The sequence below is a fragment of the Gossypium hirsutum genome, chromosome D12, assembly GCF_007990345.1.
Source record: "Gossypium hirsutum isolate 1008001.06 chromosome D12, Gossypium_hirsutum_v2.1, whole genome shotgun sequence".
Classification (NCBI taxonomy): domain Eukaryota; kingdom Viridiplantae; phylum Streptophyta; class Magnoliopsida; order Malvales; family Malvaceae; genus Gossypium; species Gossypium hirsutum.
Window position 1 is genome coordinate 51,409,537 of NC_053448.1, and position 14,929 is coordinate 51,424,465.

The 14,929-nt window shown below is 31.2% G+C and overlaps 1 protein-coding gene across 1 annotated transcript; it reads right to left on the reverse strand.

Annotated features, from left to right (window-relative positions):
- Nucleotides 1–529: 529 nt before the first annotated feature.
- Nucleotides 530–4,615, reverse strand: LOC121224560 (protein PLANT CADMIUM RESISTANCE 7). Its single transcript, XM_041108021.1, has 4 exons — nucleotides 4,237–4,615; nucleotides 4,050–4,121; nucleotides 3,780–3,974; nucleotides 530–611 (listed from the first exon to the last, which is right to left on the reverse strand). The coding sequence occupies exons 1-4, from the start codon at nucleotides 4,613–4,615 to the stop codon at nucleotides 538–540; spliced, it is 720 nt and encodes a 239-aa protein (XP_040963955.1). The 3' UTR covers nucleotides 530–537.
- Between the last annotated feature and the right edge of the window lie 10,314 nt (nucleotides 4,616–14,929).

Genomic DNA, 14,929 nt, shown 5'->3' on the forward strand with positions numbered 1-14,929 from the left:
TTTTCCCTTTAAAAATACAATGTACCTTACCACTGTAGCCAACACTTATTTATTGAAATTACAAATTTTAAGTAAGAAGATCCATTCATAAATAAAACATATATTTGATCAAAAAAATTTACATATATATATATATCAATTTTCAACAATTAAATATTTTAATATAGTCATTTCAAGAAATGATCGTATGAAAGAATTACTCTATACTAATACATGTCGCTTTCATTCAAATCATAATAATCACATTAAAAAATTAACTATTATACATGAAGTATTGAATTAATTTTTAAGATTTAATTATTACATGTAATGTATAATAAATAGTTTACTTTTCTTTTAAAAATTATAATTACTTGATATAATTTGAATGAAAGTTACATATAACGTAACTGTTTTACATAATTTTATTTCAAAATACTCCAAATAATGTTCATCTCTTCTCTGTTCTTTTAAAATTTAATTGATAAAACTCTTCATTTACTTAAATATATTGTAGTCATCTCGATTCAAACCACTTGAAAAGCAATATAAGCTCATTTAGTTCATCATCTGATTCCTTGGCGGAACCATCATGGTTGCAGTTTGTTGTTTACTCAAATTTCCATGGTATCCTGTTAATAGAAAGAAGAAAAAAGTCATTATATATGGATACACATTTAAGTTAGCATTTGATATATTAGTATTATAATTTTTTTTAATTCTACAAGTAGAGTTAGAAAAATTATTATTTGTCCTACAAATAATTTCTCCTACAAATATATTACTTGTAGAGTTTTTACTACAATCAACTCTCTCTATAACAGTCTTATTTTTCTGTCAAGATTTTATCTGTTTCATCAAATAAAGGAAGTGAAAATTATTTTCAGAAAAGAAAGAAAGTGAGAATCATATCAACAAAATTAAAATATGTATAGCAAGTGCATGCATTATTGCTTTTATGCATCTTTATTTTATATTCATTCACAAGATTAATTATAATGTTCATAAAACTAACAGTTAAACTAATTATTACGAATTATCTACCTTTCAAAAAAATTAGTATGAATTATCAAATTAAATTAATTAATTAATCATGAGTTATTAAATTCAAGTAATAGATTTATAAGTTTATAATGTTCCAAATTCATTGTTGAATATTTATTTAAGGAACTTAATGATTTATTGAATTGATATTTTTAATTTCGACCATTGAAGATTATTTTCATTTAATAAAATATAATTAATAGGTTTTTATGTAAAATTTAAACATTTTATTGAAATAATAGTTTAATCAAGATCATTTTTATTTAATAATTCATAATTAATAGGCTTACTTATATGGAATAGTTATAATTTTACTTAAAATTTTAGATAATATGTTGTTATAAAGAACTAATTTAATAAAGAATGTACTTTATAACTATGGATGTCGTCGTTATAAATGAAAAACTAATATAGAGGGTTTAAATAAAATAAAATAAATCGGTTCTACTAGAAACTTGACGCGAGTGACTGTTATAAAGAAGACTGACGGTATACTTTAATTTTCCTACAAATAATTTTTCTAATATTTTTTTTATTTTTTACTTTACCCGATAATCAGATTATTTACGAAACTTTTAACTTCACTTGTATTTTACTAAATAATTTTCTTACAAATATTACATGTAATTGTGTGTGTTGTGTCTTTATGTTTTAAACTAGATCTATTCAAGAGTTATCCGCTTAAAGTTTGAGTTGATATTTGAGAAGGTTTGAATAAAAATATTAAGTTTGGAAAATGAAAATGAACCTATATTCAAGTTAGGCTTGACTTGCGTAGCATGCCCGATTTTAATATCATACAATGACCCAATCTGAACCCATTCTAACTTGGCACATAAACACATCTTTTTTATTTGGTGAATTATAAGAGGAGGGTAAAGCCCTAACAGCAATGTAACTAGCGCAACTCGAACCCAGGTCACATATGGGGCGGTAAACACATCTATTTTAAACATATAAGTATATGTATAAATATAACATTAATTATAAAATAACTCAAAATTTTAATTTTATATGTATATGTATATTAATTATTAATTTGAATGATACGTGCTATGATATAATAAATTATAATATAAAAAATTAATTTAATAATTTTCACAGAAATGTAATTTTTATTATAACTATATGAATACAAAATTTTATAAAGTTAAATTATGAATAATATAAAATTTCTAAATTTTAACATCAATTATATAATATTTATCTATTTTAATTTTTTTTGTTTACATATAAATATTCAAAATATGAATATTATAATATTTTATAATAAAATTTAAAATTTTTTGGTATTTTCCATGTTTGTTTTAATGTTCATGCTCGGGGTTCGTGATTGTCTCTCCTTATAATATTGTCTCTAAAATTCGAACATGTGTCTCCCCTTAAAAATGCAACTAGGTATATAAAGTTGATGTATTTATAAAAATGTATAATTTTTACTTAATTACTAAGTTATATAAATTCTTACAATTGTGATTATGAAATCTATTATTATCTTCTATTATCATTTTTTTTGTTTGTTATACATCATTTATTATCATTTATCACTAATATTTTTTACTCTTGTATTCTAAATTATTTATTATTACCTTATCAATTTAATACAAAGTGTTGTTTTTTTATAAATAATTAGGAGAGAGGAAAGAATTATTTGAGATATAAAATGTTATTAATTACTATTTTAATATTATATAATATTAATTTATAATTATTTATTTTTAAAACTATTAATATGTTGTTAGCCATTTATTTTGTATGTAATTTTCTACTAATAAATTTTCAAACTTAAAACATTTAAGTTAGAAAACTAATTCCAAGTTGACATATTTGTAAATTTTTAATTTAAATACAAGAAACTTAAGAAATTAACCTACCAAATATCATATTATAAAGTTTAAAGGATAATTATATTGTGGTATCATAAAAATTGTGATACGTTATATTTTATTGGTAAAAGAACTTATTCAATCCCTTTTAATTTTGAAATTAAGAAAATTGGTCCCTCTCAAAAAAATTAAAGCAATTTAGTCCCTATCAATTTCGAAAGTGAAATTGAACAGAATTTAGATTGGTATAATAATAAATTTAGCCCTCAAAATTTACACATTCTGTCAATTTGGTCATAATTTAACAAAGGCTAAATTTGTTACTATCCCACAACATAAGTATGGCATACTTAATTGTGCTTAATTACTCACATTTGAAATGGAGAGAGATTGAAGAGTTGTTTTTACCTATTTTATTCTTATACTATCAATAATGTTGTTAGCTACTATTATCTTATTAACCATTTATTACTATTTATCAATAATCAATTAATATATTATTACACAATTATTTACTTTTTTATTATGAATAAATTATGGTAATAGGATGAGACTTTAACTGGATCACTAAACTATCAAACTTATCAATTTAGGTATTGAAATTAGTCACCTAGCCGTTAGATACTAATAATTGGATGCCATACGCACGTTAGATGAGAAATTTTTTGTATTTCATAATTTGATCTCTTGCTTCTTTTAGTATTCATTATCAACATGATTTTTATAATTGGCTTAGATGTAAACCAGTGTAAAAGAAACTAAAATTCCATGCAAGTATAATTGGTAAAAATGATTTGCATGGGAGGAGTAAAAATGTGAATGGAAATAAGATCTTCCCTTAGCATTTATTTTTTTTTTTAGGATATAAAATTGTAAATAAATAGATTGCGTGAAGTAGGTGGTGTTGGATTATGAAGTAAGAATCAATACCAAGTGCAGGGTTGATCCCTCGGTTGTTGAGTTCTCGATATTCTTGACAGAGAGCACATGGTTCAAATATGGAGTGGATAATCCGATCAGAGGCAGGGGCCTCTATCAACCCAAACCGCTGCCGCAGCTTTTTACGATAAGGGCCAGATACAAAACATGGCGCCACCGCATAAACAATTCCACTTGTCGCACAATCTGCATTCCTTAATTATTAGCCAACAAGTGGTTCAAAAATAAATTAAGATACCAAAGTTTAATCAATATGATTACTTGTGTGCCCGTTGTCAAGGACATCTGCTATCTGCCCAAAAGTCACACAAGGGAATAACGCAGTGATGAGAGCTGCATGCAACCAAACCACTAGAAATTAAACCTTAATTTATATTAACAAAATCCTGGTAAAAAAGTGTTTTGACATGAATGAATGATAATGTGATGTAAGTACCAAGAAACTCACCGTTGGTTGGATCTTCCATGCAATCAAAGAGACCGGTGGTCCAGGACCCGGTGGGAACCGCTTTCATTTGAGGCGAAGGCATTGGCAGATGCTGCACGGACTTTCCAATGGGTGCATTGCTTTGCAATGAGCCGTTTGTGGGAATAACAATATGAGCGAGGTGTTGGTTTTGTGGCAGCGCCGCAGCCACTGGACTGCTTGTTTGGTATGGTGGAACCTGTGCAACATTAACATTATTTTGAGGCTGAGGATAAACTATGAAAGCTTGCTGCGGCTGTGTTTGTAGTTGTGGCGGTGGTGCGCAAGAATAATAGGCGGCTTGAGGCTGAGGAGAAGGATATGAGAAATGAGAATGGGAGTCCATGGGTAATCTTCCCATTTTCCACTTGGTTAGTCTAAAGTTCAAGGTTGTCTTTGGGGGGATTGGTGTGTTTCTAAATTATAGGAGACCTGCAAATTGAATTCATGGCTTGGTTGACTAAAGGCTTAATCAAGTTAGTTGACTTTGTAAAACCCTGCTGGCTTGTTAGCTAGCTTAAGTTAGGTGATCTCGTAAATGGATTCAAGTTAAATTATACTAAAAAAATGCACCTTGACTTTAAGAGGAGCTTAGCTAGAAATGGAAATTTGAAATCAACAATAATATGCTTAATTAATCAAATACCCAATTTACCTTCTTAGCCATTTAAAATTTTACCAAATTTATACTGATTTTACACTCTTGGGTAAAATTCAATTTGCATCATCCTTATATGCAGGATATTTTGGGTTGAAAAACCCTGTTACATCTTCCAATAAGAAAACCCACATGCATACACCTTACTATATTCAGTGTCCACCATCCAGCTATAATTCTATTTTACACTTATAAATACACTTCATTTTTACTTTCAATGTATAAATTAATTTCATGCTTCTCTACTTCTTTATTTACTTTTACTGTGTTCCAACTTATTTTTGTAATTTAATAAATTAAAAATCATAGGGACCTTTTCCTTCAACATCAGACATTAATCAAAGGAAAGAGGATTCTATACTTTTTTCTTATCAATGATAAAAATAAAAAATTTGAAAAATAGAAGAAGCATTTTTTATTATATTAAAATTTTGATATACATTATTTTAAAAATTGGTTTTTTTATCAATTTTTAATATATTAAATGTGATTAACAAATCTATACTTTATTTCAAGATACAACAATACTTACCTTTTTTTTAATTTTAATAAATTCTCTCATTTTTTACAACTAAAAATTTCTAACATATTTCTATTTTGTAAAATAAATCATATATATTTATATATTTTCTATCTTTTTGTAATTTTTATATTTTTAAATTTTTTTCTAGATGATGACATCATCATGGCAACGGCACATGGAGCTTGGTAATTTATGATTAGTTAGATATTCTAATTTTATTTTTTTTAAACACCCAAAAAAGTCAAACCGGAAACATCTAATAACTTTAGAGACTAAGCCATATACCTTAAAACCAAAAGTGTGCACTAAACCAAACCGGGAACATCATGCGACTATTGTTTCATGCTTATACCAATTAAGAATGAAAACATAGGACAATTTTTTTTAAAAAAAAACTATAGTATTACTTTTAATAATTAGATATTTAAAAAAATATTGATTCCCTTTGTCCCATTAATCATGAAAAAATTGAACAATGAAAGGCTATAAGTAAACTATGCTCCTAAATAACTGCAAAAATCCCGTTGTTGTTATTTACCCTTAATCTAAACTACCAACTTAGTATATTAAATTAAAACAACATATTTTCTTTTATACTTTTTAAATTATAATCTCATTTAATGCAAAAACTTCAACTGTTTTAAGCCAATAGATTCTAAATGCATCTGGCTGGAGGCATTGACTGCAATATTTATTTCTCATGGCTGAAGTCAATGACAATAAAAAAGAGGTCAAGTTGGTGCACAATCTCTACATCCTACGATTCCCCCTTTCATGATAAACAATGGCCGCATCTATTTTTTACTTAATAAAATTGGGGCTAATGCTCAGCAATTTTCCACCAACCTCTCATCCGAATATATATCAACTTTCAAGCCATGCCCATAATATATAGCTGAGTATGCTATATTTATAATATTGTGATGCTGTTTCATTTGTGCCGTCTAGTTCCCGTCTACATCTTTTGGATTGATGTTTGGTTACAATGTTGTTGGTGCTTGTATAAAATTTGAGCCTTGGTTGGTTAAAATTCAGCCCTCTTTACTTTTTCAATTTTTAAATTATTGTTCAATTATTATTGTCATTGATAGTTTCTGACAAAATTTATCAATTTAACATGTTTATTTTATATCAATCCTATGTCACGTCAAATTTGAACAGATTTAATTACAATTTTAAAGATTGAATTGAGATTTTTAAATTAAAAAAAAAAAGTAAAACTTAATTTTTAACCTTTTGAAATACAGAAACTAAATTTTAAATTTTATCGGAGTATAAGGACTAACTCCTTGGTTGAATTAGAAAATGATTGCATGAAATGAATATTAAAACCGACCTTTGAGGACTCTTTCTAAATATAAGATGTAGTAACAAGTAAGGTCATGCAAATTCTTCGCATTACCTCATGAGGCTCTCGAACTCTAAAGAATGTTTTCTTATATAGCCTAATCAAGGTCACTTAATACAACCCCTTTAATTCCATCCACATTCCAAAACACACATTAACCCTAAACACGAATTGCTTTCACATCACACACATCCTTCAAAATTAATTTCACCACCCAAGTCTAATCATAATAACAATAATTAAAGAGGCTTTCCTCAATAGGGTCTAATTGATAATTAAGGCGTTCCGAAGCATCATTTGGAGGTGAAGTTTGGAAGCAGGCAACGCTGATCAATTTTCAGGCCAAGGAAAAAGTTGAAGGTATGAATATTAATTTAAATGCAGCAGATTCCAGTAATTAGTATTTGCAAATAATCTCAAATGTGAGATTCATCAATTCACTAATACACCCGCAATTAGTCATTCATGTAATGACTTGCTGTCGTTCACGTTTTTGTTGACAGTATGTCTCGGTTCAAAATTAGGCGACTCCTTCCTTTATCTTCGATAAAAAAAACTTATTGATAAACCAATTAGTGGGTAAATTATAGTAATAAATTATTAATTATCATGGTAATATTTATATTTTTTTTAATTTGATTTTTATTATTTTTTGAGTTTAATTTTGCCTTCAACATTTTAAAAAGAAATAAATTCTGTTGTTAGTCTCTATTGCAAAAGCTGTGGGTTTAGTCCATCTACTTTAATTTGATCAATTTTAATACTTCTACATTTTGAATTGATCAATATTAGTCTCTGTATTTTTCGAATTTTAAAATTTTAGTCTTAACTTAAACAATAGTAGTTAAATTCATTTGATTAATTCCAATTACTAGTCATGTACTATGCATCCAATTGTGAATTTAGTCTATATTATCTAATTAAATCATCCCAAGCTCCTATACTTTTCAAAAATTTCATTCTTGACGCAAAGGACAATCATTAATCCATTAATCGTAATTTTAGTGAATAATATGTGAAAAACTAACATGGCATCACACATATGATAATATGTTTTCCACATTAGATTTTGGAAACAATATAATTTAATGAATTTAATTATTATCATTTGGAGAGGACTGAAATTTTAAAATTTGAGAAGTACAAGGACTAAAATGACCAAATTAAAATATAGAGACTAAATCCACAACTTTTGTAAAGTACAAAGAGTAATAGTAGAATTTGACCATTTTAAGAAAAGTCGAATTTGACTATTAATCTTTCGAAAAGAGCCGAATTGCTTTTTGGACCAAAAACACGGGCTAAAATATTAAATTTTGGGTTATATACAGTATAGTATCTAAACTATATATCATTTCTTAGTGTGGTACTTATGATTTTTTTTTTCATTCTCAATTTGGTACCTATAGAATCAATTTACCAACCAATTTATCCCAAACAGTCACATAAATCCAACGTGGCACTAATGAATCAGCCTGTATTTGACACGTGTCAACATTTAAAAATAAATAAATAAACCGTGTCATTTTATAATTCCATGGAACACTGCATGTGGATTTTCTTTACCAAAATATGGAAATAACATTAAATAAAAAAATATAAATAACATTTTATTAAGATAAAAATCAAAACTTTCTCTTCAAAATTATCAAACTTTCTTGAAAGCCAAACACCCTTTCTTCACAAATTTCGTAAAAATTTCATGAATTCTCAAACCAAAAAACGAAATCCACTTGTTCCTTTCCGCTTCATTTTCATTTATCTTTCTTCTGCTTTGTTTTATTGGGTTTTCTTTATTTTATTTTCACTTTGTTATTGAGTTTCAAAAAGAAAAAAATGACGTGAGAAGAAGAAGAAATTCCACAGAAAAGATAGAAAAGAAAGAAAGCTTAGAGAAGAAAGAAGACTGAGAAATTAGTTCTGAAATTCTATAACCAACAACCAGCATTGATTGGTGCTTAAAAATGGAAAATAACAACCATCTGACAACTGGCATCTATTAGCCTTAGGATAAAACGCACTGTTTCACTAAACGATTTCCCCTCCCCAAAACATAGCGTTTTCATTAATTTTAGCAAATCTAAAATGTAGCATTTCACAAGCAAAAATTAAACTAACAAAATTGACAGAAATAAAATAAAGGACACCCTTGCTCCTACTATATTGATGTTCGACCCCTGCCAACTTTTATACCATAACAAATACTCCCCACCTAAAGCAAATCCTTGTCCTTAGAGATCAAAAGAAGGATATTGCTGCTAAAAGTTTGTCCAAACCTCCCAAATCGAGTCCTCTGGAAAGGTGTCTGCCCATTCCACTAACACTTCAATGCTGGCCTGATTGCCCTTTTTGGTCATCCTTCTGTCAAGAATTCTCATTGGTTCCTTCAACAATGATCCATCTATAACAACAAGAGGTAGTGGTTGTTCCAATGTGCTTTTTCAACTGTGAGACATGAAAGGTAGAATGAATGCAAGCCCCTTCATGTAATCTCAATCTGTAAGCCACTTGTCCAACCTTTGCTTCCACTAGATAAGGTCCAAAGTACCTTGGAGAAAGCTTTTAATTTCTCAATTTCCTCAATGAATGTTGTCTGTAAGGTTGAAGTCTTGGATACACCAAATCCCCCACCTAAAACACTCTATCTAACCTTCTCTTGTTTGCCAATTGCTTCACTATTTCTCATGCTCTCTTCAAATGGAACCTAAGTAGCTTCCTGAATTCCTCCCTATGTTGGAGACTTCTGTCAACCTTAGCTACCAACGATGAGCCTACTAAATAAGGCAAATGAACTGGAGGGTCATGTCCATATAAAGTTGCATTGGGAGTGGTGTTAATAGCTGAATGATAAGTGGTGTTATACCACCATTCTGCAAAAAGTAACTAGTTAGCTCATTCAGTAAGTTTATCTCTTGTCATACATCTTAGATAACCTTTTAAACACTTTTTCAAAACTTTTGTTTATCCATCTATTTGGGGGTGATAGGTAGTAAACAAATGTAGCTTGGTGCCTAGATATTTGAACAATTCCAGCCAAAATCGACTAAGAAAAACTTTATCCCTGTCAAAAACAATAGACTTGGAGACTCCATGCAACTCGTACACTTGGTCCAAGTAAACCTGAGCCATAGTTGCAGCAGTATAAGGATATGCCAATGCAAAGAAGTGTTCATGCTTACTCAATCTATCCACTACCACCAATATAGTGTTTTTACCCTTGGACAATGGTAAACCTTCCACAAAGTCCATACGAACAGCTGCCCAAGCTCTATCAAGTGTGGGAAGTGGTTGCAACAATCCTTGATATGCAACATTACCATTATTACACTGTTGGCAAATGCTACACTCCCTAACCCAAGCCTTGACATCTTTGGTAAAGCCCTTTCGGTAAAGCATACATGCCACCAATTGCTTCTCCGTGGAATAGATCAAATATGACTTTCCTTATTTCCAACTTACTTCCTACTACCACTTTTCCTTTTCTTCTAAGAAATTTCCCATCCCACGAATACTTGGAATGCAATTGTGGTTGCTACTAAAGTTCCTTACACAATTGTTGGATCTTTGAATCCTCTAGCCCAACTACTACAATTTGGTCCCAAAGTTCAAACCAAGTTAATGTCACACTCTTTAAACACTGAAGAAACTGACCTACCTGCTTATGAGCCCTCTTAGACAGGGCATCAGCAACAGCGTTCTGCAACCGTCTTCTGTAAACAATAGAGTAGTCATACCCCAGCATCTTAGACACCCATTTCTGCTGGTAGGGTGTGATAGACTGTTGTTCAGACAAGAACTTCAAACTCTAGTGATCAACTTTGATTATGAAATTCCTTCCAACAAGATAGAGGTGCCATTTTTTTACTACTAACATTTCCTTGTCATAGATAGACAAGGCTTGGTGTTTGACCCTTAGAGCCTTGCTAAAAAATGCCACTGGCTTGGCCCTCTACTGCAGCACAGCACCAATGCCCAAACCACAAGTATCAGTTTCCACATAAAATACTTTTTAGAAGTTAGGTAAAACCAGTACAGGTGCTTGACAGATAGACCATTGCCACTGAGCTTCATTCTTCAAAAATGTTCTGAGTGGTCGAGCCATGACACTATACCCTTGAATAAACCTCTTATAATAACCTGACCATCCCAAGCCTCCCCTTAACTCCTTGGTGGATTGTGGTGTTGGCCAAGACAGAACTCCCTCCACATTTGATGGGTCTATGCTAACTATACCAACAAAAATGACATGGCCCAAGTACTCCACTTGATTGGTGCCAAAATTACATTTGCTCATTTTAGAATATAATTGGTTATCTCTTAAGAGCTGGAAGACCTCCTTAAAGTGCTCCAAGTGTTCAGACTAGCCCTTAGAGTACACTAAAATGTCATCTAAGAACACTAAAATAAACCTCTTTACTAGTGGCTTAAAAATAACATTAATCAAATATTGGAATCTAGATGGGCCATTGGTTAAGCCAAAAGGCATAACTAGGAACTCATAGTGCCCCTCATAAATCCTAAATGTTATTTTGTGTACATCATTGTCCCACATCTTAATTTGATGATAGCTTGACCTCAAGTCCAATTTAGAGAATAAGGTAACTTGGCCTAACTTATCCAACAGTTCTTCAATGATAGGAATAGGGAAGTTATCTTTAATGGTCATGTGGTTAAGTTGTCTATAGTCAACACATAGCCTCCATCTGCCATCCTTCTTCACCATCACAACAGGTATTGCAAATGGATTGTTATTTTCCCTAATGATCCCTACTTGCATCATTTCTTGCACAAAATTTTCAATCTTCGCCTTCTGAACTGTAGAATATCTATAGGGTCTCACTTTCACTACCTTTGTTTCATCAATTAGGGGAATCCCGTGATCTTGTAGTCTAGTAGGTGATAGGCCTAATGGGGCTTGAATTACATCTTCAAATGCAACTAACAGTCTTTGCAGCTTTGGATTATCTGTGGAAGCTGGCATAGTCAAAAGTGTATGTTGGCTAGAAGAGAGTAACATGGGGTGATGTCCATAACCCATCATGCTAAAGTATTTCGTCAACTGATCACTTGATAGCAACTGTAGACTTTTAGGTACAATTCCTTGAAGGACATGAGTCTGACCAAGGTAGTCAAACTGCATGGTTAAGGAAGAGAAGTTCCAAATGATGGAACTAAGAGATAGTAGTCACTAGATACCCAAAACCAAGTTACAATCTTTTACTGGCAAAACTAAAAAGTCAGTGATGAACTTTGACCCTTATGCCTCCCATTGAACACCCTTACACAATCCTTGGGTGGATGACTTGACCCCATTAACCATCATAACCTTCAATGTGCTAGCTTGTTCCACTAGTAGGCTCAATCTTCGCACCAATTTGGAGTATAAGAAGTTATGGGTACTTCCTGAGTCCATTAAAATAATCACCTCAACTTGGCTTATGTAAGTTGAAAGTTTCATAATGTTATGCCATTGGGATCCTTGGAGGTCATGCCAGGACAACACTGGTGAAGTAGAGTCTGGTTCTTGATCCCCTAGCTCCAATTGCTCATTACAGTCCTGAAACTCCTCAGAATTGGAGCTTTTAGGTTCAACTTCTAGCTTGGCCTGTGCTTCAATTACCAAGTGAAACTTTCGTAATTTAGCACATTTGTGGCTTAGTATGCACTTAGTTACACACCAGAAACATAAAATCTTCCTCATTCTGTTATCTATCTCTACTTGAGAAAATGATTTGACATGATCTTTTTGACCTCCAGCAGCACTCGAATAACCTCCACTAACAAGTTGAACACTAGAAGATAGTGGTACCTTGGCACTAAGCAAGAGGGGTTTAAGTTGCCCCACTAACCCTCATCCAGTGACTCATTTCCTTGCTGGTCTCAGAAGAATACCTTCCACCTGACTAGCCAATAAATAACCATCTACCAAGGTTAGAGGTTTAAACAACTGCAGGTATTGGCCAATGTCAAGTTTGAGGTTACTTATAAAAACACTCAACACGTACACCTCAAGTAAGTGAAGTTGATTCAACAAGCTGACAAAATGGTCATGAAAGTGATCCACATAACCATGTTGCTTAAGGGAAACCAACTCGAACATAGGATCGAGGAAGGTATCCTATCCAAATCGTTCCTTCAAGCCTCGAGCATACACTTTCCACATCAGCTATTGTAGTCTCCATTGTCTTTGAACAAAGAAGTGATGCCAATCAAGAGCCTTGCCATCTAAATATAGCATCACCATCCTAACCTTAACACCATCTCCCACACACTCCGCCTAAAAAATATCTTTCAACTTAGACCACCAACCCCTAAAATCCACTCCATCAAAACGTGGGCAGTCAAGTCTAAAAGGTTTACTAGCTATATCCAATGGTGTCTTTCGAGCAGTGGCTCCCACATGCCTTAGATCTGGTATAGAAGATATTGCAAGTTGTTGCTTGAGCGAAAATCCAAAAGGAGGACTCCCTAAAATCCCTTTGCCCTTAACCACTCCCACCCCAACGGTACTAGTGGACGATGAGTGACCAAAATATTTTTCAAACAAGAGTGAAGTTCAGATCTAATCTCACCTTTGATAGTGTCATGGAAGTGCTTCAAACATGAGTCAATTTTTGAGTCAAGGTTTGGTTGCAATTGGGTGAACTCCTACTACAACAGTCTCATTTTCTTTTGAAGCCTGGTGGTAAGTCCTTCGTTGGCCATGAGAATTGAGAGGCTCTGATACCTTTGATGCAAGAAAAAGAAGAAATTCCACAGAAAAGATAGAAAAGAGAGAAAGAAAGCTTAGAGAAGAAAGAAGACTGAAAAATTAGTTCTAAAATTCCGTAACCAACAACCAGCATTGATTAATGCTTAAAAATGGGAAATAATGGCCATCTGACAACTGGCATATGTGCACCATTTCACTAAATGGTTTCCCCTCTCCAAAACACAACATTTTCATTAATTCTAACAAATTTAAAACACAACATTTCACAAGCAAAAGTTAAACTAACAGAATTAACAAAAAATAAAAGAAAAAACACCCTCACTCCTAACATACATTGATGCTCGACCCTTGCCAACTTTTAGACCATAACAAAAAATTACTTTGTTCTTTCTGTAGCCTTCTACCGCATTCAAACTCTCTTTCTTTCTCCTTAGGCTTTAGTAAACCCACCCCCAATTTAGCCCATTTCTCTCTTTTCCTCTCTATCAAGTTGGTGGGTTTTGGTTAGGAAAGTGAAAATATCAACATGGGGTTTTAAAATGAAATTTGGAAATAGTCGTTGACAAGGGTAAATATAAAAAAAACTTAAGAAAATCATAATTTAATATAAATTTTTGAAATGTCAAAAATATAATTTTAGATTAACATGGAGTTTTAAAATGAAAACTATCATTATTGGAATTTAGGAATAGTCGCCACAAGGGAAAATTTTAGAAAAAAAAATTAAGAGGGTATAAACTTTTTAGAAGTTAAAATATAATTTTATCATATAATAATTTATGATTTCATCATTTTTTTTTAAAATAAATATTTTTTTTTCATTTTTGGTGCCAAAGAATTTAATAATTTATAATGGAGCAAAAATATAATTATCTATTTTTAAAGGCTCACCTGCACCTTTTTATATTCACCCCTAGTTTTATTGCCTGAGTTCATGATTTTAAGAACATGAGTAAAAAATAAGAGTTTTTTTGTGTTTTCGAATCAACAAACAGTTAACCGATAATTGAAAATCATGATTTTAGAGAGAGAGATTGGTGTTTCTCTGTAACTTAAACAATGAAAAAAATTTAACAAAAGATGTCGGGAAGAAATGAACAAGAACATAACAAACGAAAATTGAGAAAAGAAAAAAAAAACTATTCACTTGTAAACAAAAAAGAAATAAAGGGAAAAAAATTAAAATATGATGTCATGTGTCAAACCGGACTACTCCATTAGTTCCACATCAGATTTCTATAACGATTTGAGGTTAATTGGTTGACGGAATGATTTTACATGTATCAAAATGAGAACCAAAAAAATTATAAGTACCACCTTGAGGGATGAAGTATGGTTCGAGTATCAAATTGTATATTAAATTCATAAAATTTTAAACATAATAATTTAGTGTATTTTATGTCAATTTCTTAAAAAAATTATGCATTTTTACGA